Genomic DNA, 18,496 nt, shown 5'->3' on the forward strand with positions numbered 1-18,496 from the left:
GAATTGTTCACGATTACAGTTCAAATCCTAGTAGGTACACTACCTGTATACAATTCTGACTAAAAACCTATCGCTCAAATGACCGATCGCTTCAACCGTTACCACGTAAACCCCGCAGCACCGTATAAAAGGTATATCTACGTACGCAGGTAAACCCTGGCGCAATGCGACTGTGCAGATATGAAAGAGGTGTTAGTGTAAAATATTCAATTCACTCCTCGATTTTTCACCGGGACGGTGGGCCGTCGCTGCAGCAGCAGCAGCAACAGCAGCAGCAGCAAGCACAGAACGAACGTCGTCGTCAATCCGTCCGATTGTCCGAGAAAGTAGGTCTCGCGTTCTCGGTTCTTACCCAGAGACTGCAGCCTTGGCTCGTCGAGATCAGCCGTAGGCAGGATATCTCTGCTCGTGTGTGTTGGTATCGAGTATCCGTGACTGTATCAACGTCCGTTACACGTAAACGTAGAATTCTCTACGTCGGCGAGGTACGATGTAGTTACGTAGTGACGTACCTCAACCTGTTCGATATCCACTCGGACTCCGAAACGGATTATATCTGAGGCGATGATCTTTCGACCCGTCCGAAGTTCGTCGTGTATAATAATAACGCATAGCTGATTGTATGTACACGCATGTGTATTCCGGACAAAACAATCGCGGATGTTATCAGACTCGCCGGATCTTCCTGACCGAGTGATCATCACCCGGAGGTGGGAAGGAAAAAGGTCTCGCGTCGTTTGCGCGCCGTTGGTGCAGGTCTCTCCTTTCCTCGATCCTCCTCATCTCCTCGAGGCATCGCGTTAGAAAGTGAGAACTCTACTCACCGCACAGCACAGCACGGAGCCGTCTAGCTCTGGGTTCATTTGGGTCAGGCTTCGCGGTGTAACGAAATGCCAGAGAGCCAGAACCAAGACATATCCGACCCCATGGAGTACAGACGCTTCTTACCCGTGATGGAACATTTATTTATTCGTCTCTTTCGCTTGTGATCGTTTATATTCTACGATGGTGCTGCCTGTATTCTCGTCCAGCAGTATCGTTTCGTTCTGGGCATCGGCAGGTGGGCATATTTTCTTTTATGCCATCCACGCAGCCGTTGTCTCGTCATAATTTCTCCATTTGTAATGGAGTGTAATGTACAGGTGTGTAAATACATGCCGATATTCCCACGCAGGAATGCCTACGATTTTTTTACCACCTACCTAGTTACATCTAAATACATTATTTCATCGGCGATTCCTTCGTGTGCGGTTGTAGAAACCGCATCGATCATCGATCGCTGGGCTCAGAGGACTTCGAGGAATTCATTCGTCATCAAAATTCGACTTTTTTTTACTTAGTTTTTTCACGTCAATTGCAAACCAGCTGTTTCTCACAGATTTACAGCGCGTCCGATGTCTAAGAAGTCCATTATACCTACAAATTGCATTTTTAACTATTTTTTCGACGTAAACAGAAGCTATGATATTCTTGTGTACATTTTTCGAAGCATTATATAAACTTTTCAGGATGTTCCATTGCTGAGTTATATGGTCAGACAAAAAACCGTTAAAAACTTTTTTATTCTACTTTAAAACAAACACGAAGCATTTATCATATTCCTAATTGCGACAGAACTATAGAAAATACATACGCGCCAGATTTATTTCATAGATATATAAACGGATTTTGCATTGAAATATATGCTTAAAATGTCGTCTGATTATTGACGACCAATAACAAAATGTTGTGGGTACGTATTCAACTTGGGTCGTAAATTCAATTACGAGTGATGTAGACAAGATCATAAAACGAGTTATACAATATATCCGAACTAGAATTATAATTAGAGGAAAAAATTAATTATCCCATATTCCGCAAGCTTGTATCAATTTATATCTTAACTAGAATCGGTTCTCAGTTTAAGCATTTTGGTGCGAGAAATGAAGGGATTTCATCGCTGTGATAAAAATAGGTGAGTTTAGCCATTCGCCGTCGTAGAAATGAATTATTCATGAGGCAGTGACCGCTTGATAAATATTCATTATTGTGTGTGACCTACGGTATTTTATTCCACATTGAACCGCGCGTTGACACTGATATCGCGTGATTGGCGACAAGTAGCGCCTTTCTGTATTTGCAGATTCAATATTCAGGTACCCGTTCGTTATTAGCTCACTTAGCATAAATTTTTAGAAAACTTTCTACGTAAATTTAATGCCGCATTATTATCGTCTGCAATGGATTTGCCCGAAAATACTGCAAAGCGATGAAAATCGACTCGAATTTCCTCCTCCGTTTTATTTATCGGGTCGAATATAACATCGCCTGCTTGCCTTACAAGACGGATGCTGAATGAGTGGTTAATTACAGCCGTGTTTTCCCATTCGGGGATTTCCAACGCGGTAAATTTCCAAGTGATGCAACCCCCGGTGGTTGGACTGGACACCGTGGTTTAGCCGCAAGGCGAAGTGAAAATAGTCAAGGTAATGCAGGCAAAGCTGTGACGCGACTTACACACATTTATGGCGTAGGTAAACAGGTAAAAATAATTACGAGTTTTACGGAGAATTTCGATTAGCAAAATGTGGAATGCCCGGAATTCTGTCAATATAAGCCAACTTGTTTTCTCAATGAAAAAAAAAAGTAAACTTGTTACCTCAAGAAATCGTTTTTAAATCCCATGTTATAGAAAACGGGTATTTTCAGTTTTTTTCATGACCAAATTAAAAATACCCGGACGATTCCAGGTTTTTCATGATCCCTTTTAAATACCCTGGCATTTCCTGGTTTTCCAGATTTTCCAGGTGTGTGGCCATCCTGAGTCAAAACGTGATTCGCGTGAGCGTTTTTTCTGCGCAAATTATTGTACAGATTTATGTTATTAAAGAGTAAGAGAAACGGTTCAGCGTTGCACTTTCCTTGCGTAACGATACAATAATTTTCACTTTTACCTTTTCCCTCGGCGACACGCGTTATTATATACCGCGACAAAGCGCAGCGCCTACTTCTTAGATATCGAGACTTTGGTCCAGGCTTCGCGTCTCGCACTTTTGCACCAGAGACGCGTTTATAATATGGTACTTTCGCGATGAGTAAAAGTGCGGTTTAGTTGGATAGGTTGAGTGTTAAGTGGTTGAAAAGGTTCTTTCATACTTTTAAACGAAAGTTACACACGCGGCATCCGAATTCCCGCTCACTGCGCATTCTTCGGCTGAAGAAACGCGGTTGAAAAACTGTAATCACCGTCGTTTCGGTATCGAAATTCAGAAATAAGGTCAAAGTCATGTAACGAAAAGTGATTGTGATGTCAAGAATGTCGGAAAAACCTGCTTGTCAAGCAAAAATTGATAACGATTTTTTGAATGAAATTGCCAAGCATCATCGCAGTGCGAATATCTGCCACTATTATACAGCTACGGGTGTATAAATAGGAGAAGCTTTTTTCACACGCACACCAGTTAATCGGAATATCTCTTTACAAATCGTCCAGGAATCGCACTGCGAACAGGCATATGACAGACTGAAAACTTCTCGCATCCATTCATTAAAATAAACTTTCAGATTAATCTGCGCCTCCGTTACATAATTTTGACGCAACTTTAATTGAATGGATAATCGGAGCCTATCATCCAATCAATTACACGTAATATTTGGAACAGTAGATTATAAAATTAAAAATAAACGGGAATATCGATTCGACAGTCCATTAATATAATCGCTGTGAAATATCCAAGTGTCGTATGATTTCTTCCTGAATAGATATAACAAAAATAGTAATAATTAACAGAACATACGGAACTGAAAATGGACTCAGGGTCGCCCTCTGCATAGAATATTATATGTGATTAGTGCAGTTAGTCATTTTTAACGAAATATCGAAGAAATTAAAAAAAAACCGATGACAAATTCCGGGAAGAATTAACGACACCTCGATTCATTTAGACCGAATTAATAATAAGCAACTATACTCAGGATCGATGGCGTGTATCACACGCGTGCGGGAACCGCGAAGTACCCCACGTGCCCCCGTCCCCGTTACCGGTTCCCACGAACCGGCACTTTCTCTTGCGAAACGTTACCACCTCTCCGCGTCAATTATCGTGTTGTACTGTAGCTACGATATCCACGTATGAAGCATATTATGTTATACCCAACACGGGTGCAAAAAATGCGCCGTGGACTAGGTATTAGGGTGGTTAATTTGTAAACTTGTTTTTTATTCAAGATGTCACTCGGAAAATTTTTAACAACAACTAAAAAAAAATCGTCGTCAAACCTGGAGGACGTAGAAGAGTATATAATATATATACGTAAAATATTTGTCGTAAATTTTTCGAGTAACAACTTAGAAATAGAAAGAAAAAAAATTATAAATGAGATACCCCAGTAAGGATGCACCCGGCGAGGAGTAGAGAAAATCCTCGTGGAAATTACAGGCTTGTGCAGAGACCACGAAAGGCGCAAGGTCGTGCTAATTACTCGAGGAATTATTGCAGTCTTACAATTAGCTACTCTTGAAAGAAATAAAACAAAAATATTGATTCGTTTTTACCTTCGTCTGCTGCGCCGATTATACTGGGTTCCTTCCTTGCAAGCGCTTTCCCAACTGTTGTGATTCTGCTCTCGTGATCTTTCAGAATTCCCAAAACGCCGTTCTTTCAATTGATCTGCAACAAAAAATGATGAGAATCAATCCTTAACCGATTACACTCGTTTCACTTTTATTTCATGTAATTGACGCTTAACAGATCGATCTTGAGAAACAGAAAAATTTAATACACGAGTCAACCCGAATGAGTTTGGAATTTCAATTTATTTTTGTGAAAAATGATCATCTATTTGTTTCTATATTGAGAAAAAATATTTATACTAGAGATACTTTCTTTTCCACATTTTCGACGCGATGTCCAATTCGTCCATTTGAATATCCCTCGACGGTTCTACTAAATATCCAAACCTAAAGGTGCGTGAGTTGCGCCAAGTTATTACGAATTTGCACGGATCAATTAAAAGATTGGTCAAGGCTACACGCAACAATATTCAACAAGGTCAATAACAGTTATTTCACATTGAAAATAATTGTCTAATATTCTATAGTTGATGATCGACAAATGAAAACCAATATTGCAAAATATGACTCCTCACGTCCTCCCAAACTTTATACTATCCCTGCAAATTTTTCGTCACCAACTAGAAGCAAATGCGAGTATTTTTGCAAAAGCCGACAGTGAAAATTTTTCAAAGCTTATAAAAACTATCGTTCAGATTGCTGTTCCCTGGAAGGAGGAAAAGCTAAGAGATCCAGAGTCGAAGTCGAACACCTCCTTATTCGCCTCCAACATTATACATGTATACATATAATACCATACCCTGCACTGTCACCTTTCAGGAATTTTAATTGGCGCAAGTTTTTCACTTCTCGCCAGCGTCCAGCGCGTTATTACAAATATATGTATACCGAGTTGCGTTCTCTGGGTCCATGTGAGGGACGGAAGTGTTCGCAGAGGAGCGCAACTCTCACTTTCGCAACTTCTCGCGCGCCAAGGTGCAAGATGCGTCTAGAAGACGGATAACATCTAGTATCCTGCGTGTTGTGGGCTGACGTATCGACGCATGATCGAGTGTCAGAGAAATGCATTTTGCGGTGATTCTTTTTGCTCCCGAATACCCACGAAACGGATATTACGCGTCCTGGGCTTGCTTCATCCATCCAACGTTATCTCTGCAGGTGCAGCAGGGGTGCAACGAAACACGTTTTTAACTCGGCTAACAAGGCGAAGGCTGATGCTTCGCAGCTTGTAGCTTAATTGCCTTTTTTGAGCTGTAAACGCGCCTTCCGGAACGGTTAATCCGATCTCGAGACACCGCCGCGTGAAGCTTGATGAGAAGATATTCAGCAGGTCGCCTTGACTCGGGACGAAGGACAACTGCAAGGATGCTGGTGTCCTTAATTGTTGGGCTGCAGATTAAGCAAGGATTATACGTAACGTGTGACGCGCGCGATTATGGATTCATGGATAATCCTGAGCTGGTTCACGTTGAGTAGGAGAAAACAGCGATTGGATTAGCACGCCTGTTTAATGTCTGCCTGTCGTTGAAAGATATCGACTTTCACAAATTATATCCATGAAAATGATCAAATATCATCGTCGAGCTCTTATGTAGGTATATAATATTTAATTGCTGAGAGCTCAACGAACTTTTAACACGAAATTGTTTTGACTCCTGCAGTCTAACTGTATATTCGTTATAAAGCCGAGAAAATTACCGCCGCAGGACATCCTCAGGAGAGATCGAATCGACCATTGTTTCACACTTTTTTGGATATTAATCACGTTTCGTTGGAAGTTTGCGCTGCGTGTTGTTTCCGGCGAACGTTTGTATCATTTTCTAAGACCAACTAACGGAACGAAATAAGAATAATTTTGAGATAAAAAAAATTTTCGAATCCCTGCAGGTACAGAAACGTTAGTATTCCACAAAGTGTTACACAAACTACAGTATAAAAAAAAAAATATATGTTACGAAACGGATGCTTAATATAACTGAATAAAAGTATATTGAATTTGCATAAAAATCTAGGTAAACAGTAAAACACTCGCCCGACTTGTTGAATGACAAAAGTCACGAGTTTCGAAGCAAATCTCCGAGTTCGATTTTGCCTCTATTCGCAGTCAGCACGCGACTAGACGCGACACGTTTTCCCCAAGATTGGGCCACCCTACTTACAGAATGCGTCACGTACTTTTGCCGGAATTCACGTAGTTTGAATAAACATCAAGTGTCATAGAGGTTGGCGCAGAGTAGGATACGGGGTCTTGACAGCGTCCTCGAGTCTGTGTTATACCGTTACCAAACGTCTGCCGACCGTTTGGAGCGCGACTATCAGCGCCTACCTCGCTCACCTGGTCGACAGAATTTCCTAACATCCGTAGAAACGTCCGCCGCGAACGAGAAAAAAAAAGAAAAAAAAAACATGGCGGAAGATGCCCCCAAGATTAAAGAAACAGGATGAGTAGGGATCGAAAATAGAACATATGCTCGGGATGTGGCGAGAAAAAAAAAAGAAACAAATAAAAAATATCTTAATCGGCAGACGAAGAACCTACGGGACCGACCCGGGTCACCACGTCTGCTTCATTGCAGGGCCGGTCGGATGACCGGGAACGGTCAAACGGTCGGTGAGTAAATCGCGAAGCTTGCGATTGGCTGAATGAGGTGCAGACATGAGAAGGTAGGAAGGTAGCAGCACCTCAAGCGTCTAATAGGTACATCCCGAGAAGGTTGCACGAACGAGCGGATGATCGGCGTGGATTCTCGCGAGTAAAAGAGTCGGTCAGATAACTGTACGCGCGTCTTGTTACGTACGTTTACTTACCTACTCCAGTCGGCACGGCGGCCTCTGGGTCTTACAATCAGGCCCGGGGCCCGGGGCCTCTTTCGCCCAATCCGCGTCTAGCAGCCTCGCTTACAGCTACCCGGAGCGATACATCTGTGACCGGGAACTGTCAACGCGGATATTGTTGGGGCACGAGGTCTGCTAGGAATCTATCAATGGGTTCGACGAAACGATCGTTTGTTCGCGAGGATGCACATTCGTGCGATTTCTTTCAAGATTGCAGAGTTAAATATATCTCGAATCGAAAATCTCCCGCAGAACTCCGCGACAATTTATTGACACTGAAAATTTTCCAGCAGTAGGTACCTGACGTCTTGCAAGAGATAAATCTAACGGTCTTATTGCAATTTTTCCGTGCTTACAATCTGCGCACACCTGTAATTGTTAGACGTTAAGAATTGCGAATGCATTTGCAGTAGAGACTCGGATGTAAAGGTTTGCCGGCGCCTGGAGCAGCAGTAATTGCGGTTCGAGTTGCAGCCGAAGTTTTTTTCGTCTTTCTTTCTTTTTCATTGTCTGAATAACTCGACCGCATCGGAATGAGGTTATATTTTAATATCGCTAAATTACACGCTGAGTGTATCGAGTGAAATCCCTGCAGTGAGCCTTGCATCTTTAGATACATATATGCTGCATTTATCTAATACGCATTGTATATTTATTTTACAGATGAGAGCCTAACCGAAAATAATCACCTAGCCAACGCCGCAAGGGTGCAAAGAGACTTGGACGGTAAGTGAGGAAGTTTCTTCAATTCGCTAACCAGTTACAATTATTAACTTGCGCGGTGCACGTTATGACTAAATTATTATTATCGTTATCTTTGTGTAGTACAACTGTTACACGACACTGTAGTATAATCCCACAACTGAATACCAAGATTATTATACACCATCGATTTTTCTTCCAGTCCAAGGTTATCCGATAAATTAACATCCATCCAGGCCTATTGTTAGAGTCATTAATTGTCATGAATTCCAGTCAACATTTTAGAGAAATATTTTCGCGGTGTCGTGAGAATTTTTGAACAAAAAAAAACAAACGAATCGTGAGAAAGTTTATTTTCTTTTTCTACCTGTCTTCTTCTATCTTCTATTCCATCTACACGTATATGTATATATATACGGCATTTATACGTATACATGGATCGTTGAATGTTGAATAGAGGGGGAAACGAAGTCTTCAAGGCACGACTTGACTTTTTTTTTTGTTATATTTTTCGCAATGCCTCGAAGAATGGTGAACAATGGGACTTGACTTGCCGTAATAATAGCTCTGATTCTCCAAAATTGTACATATATATAAAAAAAAAATGAATTTTAAACAACAACTATATTCTTTCTTGCTCTACTATTACTGTACACTCCCTATATAATATTAATTAATACCGAGGGTACATATAACTTGACACCGAGTTTGGATGTTATTTTTAATATACCTACTATACCTACATACTTATACGACCGTGTCTTTTGTATACGGGCAAATCTCCCAAACTTTTGATTAACCAATATTTAAATTGGATAAAAGCAAGTAAAAAAAGAAAAAAAGAAGACATGTTGGACGTAAAGCTTGACAAGATCCTTATACTTTGGTGCTATAGAGAGACATTCATAATACCTGCTGAGATTACAATCGTCCAACAACGAGTGCACCAAAAACTTATGCGTTAGAATTTTTTATTTTCATTTTTTCGCAAAATATTTCTCAGTTATTCGAACATCTGTTTCGTTACCGCGAGTTTAAAACTTTGGAAGATTTGTCCAAACATACCTTTACCCTATATTAGTATACCTATGTACGTATATAATATAATATACACAGGGTAACACGCAGGTTCTCCTCTGATGCTGCATGGAGGAGGAGATATGGAGGAGGCTCGTCTATATACTAATTTGTAAGATTATCTATCTCTTTTCTGTTTCTGTTTCTGCTCCCGCCTGCCTCCCCTGCCTTCATCTCTGTTGATCTTCTGAAACAACTGGGTGCCGTCGGTCTTCACCGTCCGTCTCTCCGTCCGTCCGTCCGTCTCTCCGCCTCTCCGCCTCTCCGACTGTCCGACTGTCCGACACTCCGAATTACGCACCACCGCACCACCGACTTTCGATAAAACGATGAAAATCACTACGACGCGTCCGAATGAACGGCTACGATATACACGAAAAATCTACAATGACGAACGGACAAACGTAACGTGGAACGAAACTCCCTATCTCGGGTGATACGATATACAAAAAAAATAATTATTATCTCTATCTCTCTGTCTTTCTAATTCTCACTCACTATAAAAAACTCATACGAAAAAAAATTTATCTAACGCACGGACGCACGGGGACGTACGTATGTCTTGGCACTTGGATCTGGATCTGGCACAATTTTACACGTATTATTAATACAACAACAACAACAAAAATAATAATAATATCAATAATAATAACGGTAATTAACGCAACACTCTCAAATATCTCACTTTGCGGCTATTCAACCGTTGAATATAATCGTATACTCGAACCCTTAAAACGCCCATTGGCGTCTTCGTAAAAACCACCCTCGTGCGTATAAATTTTTTCTTATACCTGATATGGTACTCGATAAAATCGCGGGATGCAGGAGTTACGACGGTCCTCCTCGTCTCGGCCCGACCTGGAAAAAGCGCGCCGCCGTTAGGGCTGCTGACAAAAACCGCGCGAACATTCGTCCAGGATGGCGCTAGCACCGAGTACGCGACCCAAGTTCTGGGAACGACATTGGCGAACGGACGTCTTTACGCCCGGATATTGTCAACCTCGAGCCGCGTATTTTACGATAGGGAAACCGCCGCCCCCGACCCCTCGAGCCCCGATCCCTACATCGTCTATCCGTCCAAGGCGTCCCAGAATGATTGGCAGTTCGGTATCGCCTTGGATAATGCGGTGCCAAATCCATCGGCGAGCGATTCAGAATCGACGCATAACGCCGACGGCAATGCATCCGAAGTCCTACCCCCGGTCCTCGACGAACTCCTGGTGAGAGAGAACGACGTTTTTGCGAGGAATGAACCGAGGTCGGTGGTAGACTCGGTAAAATTCAGACCCGCGAAGGTCAGATCACCTGAGAATCTACCAACGTATACGGTGAAACAGGATGCTATTTACTCGCCAGAGCCTAGTTACGCTAAAGAATCATCTTCCCCTGGAATCAGAGGTTTCACGCCCAGGATACCGAAGGCGTTTGGTGTTCAGTCCAGATCTGATTTGCGGAAACAAGCGTCAGATTCGAAGCCTGCATCTTTGGCTAAATCACGGCTGCCTGCGCAAAAGCCTCTCGGTACTGTTACCTATTACGGTTTTGCTGATTTTACAACGACCGTCGGCGACACGGTGATTGTATTCTCACCCAGCACGGCTCCTGCACCCGTTGGCAGGCCAGCGACTACAATCAAGGGAGACGCAACCCTCAGGCCAGCTGACGGTTCCGCGAAGGAGATTCAGGCGACGAGCGTCGTCATTGGACACTGGAAAACTGACGCTTCGGAACCCGGCACAGACGAAGAACCAAGCGATCCGCTTTTGGAGGCGATTAACGGCGGGGCCCACGGCTCTCAGCTTCAGCCAAGCGTCGTCAGCGAGCCGGAGCTCGAGGCGACGTCTACGTCGAGCACCCCACTGCTCCCGAGTTCACAAAGTTCCACTGGCCTCCTGACCTCCATCATTTCCACGACCGCGGTCGATGGCACGACGACACTCTATAAGAGCCTTATCTACGGCACGTACATCGGCACTGATTATGCACAGGTCACTCATACCTCTTCCGACGTTTATTTCTTCCCCGATGATGCGTCCGATTCGTTTGACTCCGAAGACGAGGCAACCGTGGAGTACGCAGAAGATGAAGGCATCACAAGTACTGAACAGATCACACCGGAAATGAACGAGCTGACCACACCGTTCAAGGACACGACCGTGAATCCACCGACTACTCAGGAACAGACACGAGAGACTCTTGTCAAGGAAGATGAACCGATGATACCAACGGAGCCCACAACCGCCGGCACACCCGGTATGGATGACGAGATTCCGAACGATATTACTCTCGGCGATCCCCAGGGACGTAGCATCAAAGGCTCTTCGGGGAAAAATATTGTTCCGTTAGATGACAAGGATTCGAAGCATCATAGTTCCCAAGTGGAGGTGGTTGCTTCTCCGAGTCTTCAACTGCTCCCGTCCACCGTGTACAAGACGTTCACTTACCTCACGACATTCTACATACCAGACGAAAATGATGTTACTACTACGTCGGTCAAGTCGCGAGAGGTTGTTTCGTCCGAAGTGTCTTACGTCACGGAGTTCATTGCTCCAAGCGCAAGTATCGCTAGTGAAACTACGACAACCGAAACCCCGATAACCCCGCCGGAACCAGAACAGCGTGAAACAACAACGTCGTCAACCACGACTACGACTACAACGGTCAAAACTAAAACGACGGAAAACACTAGCCCACCTACCACGCCAAAGATAGAAACGTCGTCTGAGTCTACTAGCGAATCGGAAGAGGAACAAACGACGGAACAAGACGAAGAGATTGAGCTTATTTTCAAAACGCTATATACGACCTACACGTACTTGACGACCTTCTTCCAAGAACAAACATCTAGTGTTATCAGCCACGAGGTTGTTGAGACAAATATTATTACGCAGACGGTCGGCCTCAATTACGATATATCCGCTGACGTAGCCAGCCTCTTCGACAAGACCGAGTCAGTTCTTATCGCTCCGACGAGATCGCAGGAGATTACTCCGCCATCTGTTACAATACAACCTGTGGTTGAGACCGAAGCCGAAGAGTCGACCGAAGAGGAGGATCACGTTGCCACGACTGAAGAATCGAGGATTTCAACAATCGATGTTGAACAAGAGACGGAAATTACCACAGAATCTAGTCTTGAGCCAACTCCCTCAGCCGAGGTAACCCCTCAAATACACCAAGACGTAGTTAAGACGTATTACACGACTTATACCTACTTCACCACGATATTTGTCGAAGATGAAACCGAGATCGAAACAAGAACTGAAGTCTTCACTAATGTAGTAACCAGCAGTATTCAGCCAAGCACCGTGCTCCCAACGACACCAAAATCTGAGTTACCTGACACACTGCCTACACCAGAAACGCCGACAACGGAAAAGATGCCGAAACCACAGGAAATCGAAAAACCGGCAGTGCCACCAGAAATTCTGGCGTACCTGGAGGCAATTCAGAAACAAAAATCCCAGGAGGAGGCCCTTGAACTGGCGAAAAAAGTAAAAGAAGAAACCAATGGTGACGAAACGATGGTAACTGGAGAAAGTCAGGAGACAACCGAGTCTCCTCCGCCGACAAGCCTGCAAGCGGACAGCGACAATGTATCAGGTGTTGCCGTCGTTGAGGAGCCAGAGATGACTCCAAACCCACTCGACGAACCCGGAGACGGCGAGGTCCTCGGTAGAATGGTGACGGACGTCGTATCCACGTCAAGTTCCGGGGGAGGAACTATACTCGATGCAGGAGAAAGAAGGATCAACACATTCCCCGATGATCAGGAGATTTCCGAGTCCAACAACCACGAAGTAGAGCCAGCAGTTACTTTGCTACTTCAGACGAGCTATACCACGTTTACGTATTTCACAACCATGTATAAAGGCGATGCATCCAACGTTGTAAGTCGTCTGGAGACCATCACTAACACTGTCACGGAAACCATAAGACCTTCTGCGATAGATTCGCAACCCGTAATATCGACCATCACCGCTCCATCAACGGAATTCACGACGCTGACCTATTGGACGACCTTTTACAAGGATGGTGACACAATTACCAACAGTCGCGAGGAGACTATCAGCAACGTGGCCACTCCGGAAATCAATCCATCTCCAACAACGGAGGTAGCGCCGTTACCCAGTCGCGACTATGTCGTAGGTGCTAATGTTCAACCCGAAGGAAACGTGTTGGACAATGAAGTCCGCTCTCCGAGTTTACCAGTTTCGTCAGAAGCACCTTCTACCACTGAGGATGCGGTAACGCAGCCTGGCGATCAGGCTGCGGATGTAAGTAACGTAGGAAATCGAATTGCGGTTAACAATAACGAGTCAATATCACCTGACCCAACTACCTTCTACACGACCTTTACCTACTTTACCACATCTTACGTGGGGAACTCGACTGTTCTGAATAGTCGTTTGGAAACCGTAACAAGCATTGCACAGCCAGCTGACCGGGCAACTGGGCGGGCAATTGGTGGTGGAGCCACAGCGGTTCCCAGTGTCCAGGCACTGGACACAATTGACAAACCAAGTCCAGCCAGGGCCACTGGTATTATTTCGACAGTACGTTCAAGCAAGGTCGTGGATGGAACTACAACACATTTTGCCACGGATGTTCGCGGGACTTTTATTAATGGACTTTATGCTCAGGTAATTGAGAGCTCAACACGGATTGAGAAACCCGAAGATTCCACAGCCTCCACAGCGAAAGCTACCCCAGTGCTACCTACTGGTGTATTATCTTTGAATCGGGGAAGCATAATCGATGCCGACGAAATCAGTACAGTATACTTCACTACACGGCAGCTCGGAACTGTTGTTGACGGTCTTTATGCCAAGGTAGTTGAAAGCACTTCTAGCACTAAGATCGACGAGGAACGACGTGCTACTGTCACCCCTAGCCAGACGGGAACCCACCGGACTGGCCTAGTTCGCCTCATCGAAGGTTATGTCGAAGCAAACGATACAACAATCTTCTACCGATCCAAGGTAATCGGGACGAGCATCGACGGCAGGTATGCTCAGATAATTGAGAGCACTTCTAGCTGGCTGAGTGCCACTCCAGCAGTAACAGCTTCCGGTGAACTGGCCTCCAGCATTGCCCCTAGCGCAGCTGATGGTAATATCGCAATGTCGAGCGCTGCTTTCCCCACCCAGGTTCATCCTTCGCCTGCCGTTGTAGAATCCTCCATGTCCGATGATCCAACGACAGAATCGTCAACGGAGGACTCTACTGAGGAGATTGAAGACGATACGGAGGATGAGGATGACGATCGCAACGAAAATGTAGACGGGCAGAAAACCTCAAAGAGGTCGAGACTCACTTTCACCACGAAAAGTAAATCGTTCACGCCGGTTATACGACCATTTGCACCTAGAAGTCGGCCAACGTTCAATCCAAAACGGAAGGGTGCTCAGGGAGCCACTACGATCACTAGGACAGATATAACTCCCACCATAACAGCAACTCTGGCCGGAAAAGGCAACAGATTTGCCTCTTCGCGAAACAGAATAAGCTCACCCACGGGTCCCTACTCGAGTACCCTTGGGCAAACGGGGCAGTTTTCTGGATCACGGAGAGGTTTCTCCGGACGACGCAGTTCCTCTACGTCGATCTTCCCGTCTGGCTCTGGTTTCGCCTCGGGAAGCACCAGAGGTAGAGGCTCATCCCGCATATCTCCGACTTCCGTGTTCCGTGGACGGGGATCTGGGCCATCCTCCATCGGTTCGGGCAGAGGCTCGTCAAGGAATGGCCCGAGGTTTTCTAGCTCTTTAATTGGTGGGCCAGCCGGATCGTCCAGATACAGACCTGGCATTCGAGCTTCATCAACACTTCTTCGAGGCCAACAACCAAGCGTACGTAACGAAGACCAGGATGATAATGCGAATGACTACACCGCGACCACTATCGTGACTGAAGAAACTCCGTACACGGAGGACGATCGGTACTATGAGGATGATGGCGAAACTGGAGAAACTGGAACTGTACCGTTCCAAACCACCACCGAGTCGATAAGAAGAACGACGAATCCTCTACTTAAATTCCGAAGACCATTAACCTTGGGTAATTCCCCCGTATCAGGAAGACTGGGCAATACACAGCGTCCACCAACGACGACTACGAGGAGAAATGGGAACCTCGTCAGGCCCACGGGATCTACCCCTAACAGATTACCATTTTTAGCTGGAAGAACGGGCAACAGGCCGAGCCTACCAACATACACCAGACCTCGTCAAACACAACAGAATCTCTTCCCTCCAAGGGGACTCTACAATCGAAGACCCGAGCCCACTGAATCGACTGAAACGACTGATCTGACGGAAACGCCACCGCCGATTGACGAGGGTGACGAAATCCAAGAGGACGATGAGATATTTGAGGATGACGAACCGATCGATGAAATTGTCGATAATGATTACGAGGCGTCGGAACAAGATTTGACGTCAGAAAACCGTCGCTCAGGAAAGACAGCTTATACTCCCAACAGTGGAGCCGTCCGCATCAGACCTTTCGTGGGGCGAGCTGGTCGAGTGCGGCGTCAGGCAAGCCAGCTTAGAGCTCTGACAACAAATAGATTCCGAAGACCTCCAGCAGGGCAGTCGAACAGTCCACAGGCAAAGACAGAAGAAAAGCCTCAAGAAAACCCAGAACCCGAAGATAGCACTGAATCAAGTCAGAAGTCGAAGCCAGCTAGCACCTCAAGGTTTGGAAGTTACAGAGGTAGGTCACAGTCTTCTCGTAGAACAAATGGTAATACCAGTAGCAACAAAAATAAAAATGACAACAATAAACCAACCGAGGATGCCACGGAAGCGACTCCTTCTGGAAAGCCGAGATCAAGATCGAAGGCACGTCCTTCGGGTTCCAGGAGTTCCCCCTCCTCATCTCGGATAAAACCCTCACCGACGAGCAGCAGTAGCAGACAATTCACCTTGAGGGAAAAAGACTCGTCCTCTTCAACTAGGTCTGGATATAAGCGACCGGGCTCGAGCAGTTCACGGAGCAGAACGACAGGAAAAACAGAATCATTTTCCAGACCGCGACCCCCGCGGATTCGTGGCGGAGGATCCCGTTCGTCCCATACCGAGGCGCCCGTTAGTTCTAAGCGTACATCGTCTGATGGCAGACACAAAACCGGCTCGAGACCTTCAGGAAGTAGAAACAGCAACGGACGAAGAACATCGTCGTCGCGCAACCGGGGAGCAAACTCACAACCTCGGGATGAGCCCAGAGAATTATCCTTCGAGCCTGATTTCGACGGTACAATTACGGTAACGCATTACATACCAGCTCAAGCTACAATTCCTGCAGTTACCAATGGTGTAACAGAGCTAAAGTATGTTGTCACAGCACGGCCAAGCACCCAAGTTCTTGGCCCTGACCGCTACAGCACGGTTGTCGGCGTAGACGGACAACCGTTGACCGTCATTTCCGGGGATGTAACTGGGACGAATGCTCAAGGCCAGACGGAGGTGACCAGATTCCTTCTCCACGAGTCTACGACGACGTCTATCACCCGTGGACCAACGTCGATTGGCGGACGACGCACAACGTTTTCCCGAGTGATACCGTCGACTGTGTATTCCGTTGAAAATGTAGTGTCAACACAACAACCCAGTCTTCCAGCAGCAAATGCTCCCCTGGCGAACATCTTGCTGTCGCAACTTCTCCTTGGACAGCTTGGCCAAGGAAATCCACTCCTCGGCGGTCTTCAACAGCCGCAACAGCCACAACAACAGGGAACTCCAACCACTCGTTACGATACACGCACTACCTCTTACGTCACAACGATTACAAAGCACCAAAGCACCGTGATCCCCCTGACGTTCCGAGGCAAGGAGATTCTCACGACCCTCGTCGATTCCTCCGTCGATGTGATAACCGCGACTGAGTTTATTACCGACACGGTGGTCATTACGCCAACAGCCGCACTACCTACTCCAGATATAAATTCCCTTCTTTTGCTACTTCAACAGCCCACGCAACCCCAGCTTCAGCCCCAGCTCCCATTCCAACAACCCAACCCGTTCGATCCTCTCTTCGCCGTAACCCCAGCTAGCACGCAGGGTAACGAACTACCCGGTGAGGTCGAACGTAGACGTCAGCCCGCAGATGTAGATTACAAACCATCCAGGGAATCAGAGGATGACGAGGAGGAAGTATTTTCGGCGCTACGCGACGAAGATGAGGATGAACAACGAGAGCCAGAGCGGCGTCACAGGCCCAGGACGCGCAAGAACGGATTTGGGAAGCCGGCAAGTTCGGGAAAGAAGGAGGAACCTGTAGTTGAGGAGTCGTCAGTCGTGACACTATACGTATCGGGTAAACGCCCAGGGGAGTTCAGCACTGTCTTGAGCACAGTTCGTGTCGGCGAGGATGCGTCAGTCTCGCGAAGTCGCAGAGACATCGGCAATCCACCACCCGTGATCGAGCTCCACGCATCACGAGGACCATCCCTCCACGCAGCGCCCGAAACCATTATGGTTTTGGACGGAGGCGAAGAACTCGTCGGCGTGCACTCGCCAACTCAGAGTCTAGAGAGCGTAGTTGGCGACGTGGGTCGACACATTTCTGCGACGATGATCTACGCCTAATCTTTAGCCTGTTATTTTCCCAGCCCCGTAACTTCTAGACATTAATTATTTAAGCTCATTACTTTAAGCATAAATCCCAAACCATACCATTTCCCACCTCCTTAATCATTACACGAACATTTCTCGAATCGTTGAACAGCCGTCCGCCCCTGTCGTCGGTTTCTTCGTCGTATTTGCGGATGTGAATAGGATACTATTACGAGGCTCGAGGTATACGTCGAGTTATACTTGTTTCAAATGCGTAAATCGCGATAACGACAAATCTACGATCCGCAGATACATGCGGCGACGAAAGGTGCGGAATCATTCGTCCATCTCGCCCATCCCATACCCTCCCATGCCTATTAATTCAGGGTACTCTCATCTTTCACTTGAATCCCGGTTCATCTTTCGTTCCGTTATCTCCTATAATACTAACAAGCGCCGAACGCACGCTCAGAAGGCGACTTAGCTTCTCCAACACGAGACTCTGACACGAAACTATATACTAAACAACAAAAACAACAGCAACATCAACATCAACATCAACATCAACAACATCAACAAAAAATAAAAATAAAACTGTAATCGTAAGGTTGAAAATAACTCTACTAAAACCGTATATACCTCTACACAAAGATTGGAAAGGTGCGAAATAAATTGTAACCTTTAACCCTGCGAAATGATCGCACCAACAAACGCTTTGGCACTCAGCACTGCTTGAATGGAATGCTACTATTAAACTTGAAGAAATGGGAAAAAG

The 18,496-nt window shown here is 45.7% G+C and overlaps 2 protein-coding genes across 4 annotated transcripts in view; both read left to right on the forward strand.

The window, feature by feature from the left end:
- The window catches only part of LOC124408610, a 51,683-nt gene that overhangs the window by 18,829 nt on the left and 14,358 nt on the right, over positions 1-18,496 (forward strand). For all 3 annotated transcript variants that reach the window (XM_046885657.1, XM_046885667.1, XM_046885676.1), the window contains exon 2: positions 8,051-8,113. In XM_046885657.1, the coding sequence (XP_046741613.1) occupies positions 8,051-8,113 (63 nt within the window). The remainder of the gene's footprint in view (positions 1-8,050; positions 8,114-18,496) is intronic.
- LOC124408626 (mucin-5AC-like) lies at positions 9,903-18,291 on the forward strand. Its single transcript, XM_046885698.1, has one exon. The coding sequence runs from the start codon at positions 11,287-11,289 to the stop codon at positions 17,752-17,754; it is 6,468 nt and encodes a 2,155-aa protein (XP_046741654.1). The 5' UTR covers positions 9,903-11,286; the 3' UTR covers positions 17,755-18,291.

Source organism: Diprion similis, chromosome 1, assembly GCF_021155765.1.
Source record: "Diprion similis isolate iyDipSimi1 chromosome 1, iyDipSimi1.1, whole genome shotgun sequence".
NCBI lineage: Eukaryota > Metazoa > Arthropoda > Insecta > Hymenoptera > Diprionidae > Diprion > Diprion similis.

What these genes read in the sequence shown, in the direction of transcription:
- LOC124408626 (XM_046885698.1), top strand. Translation starts at nt 11,287, where the DNA reads ATGAACGAGCTGACCACACCGTTCAAGGACACGACCGTGAATCCACCG.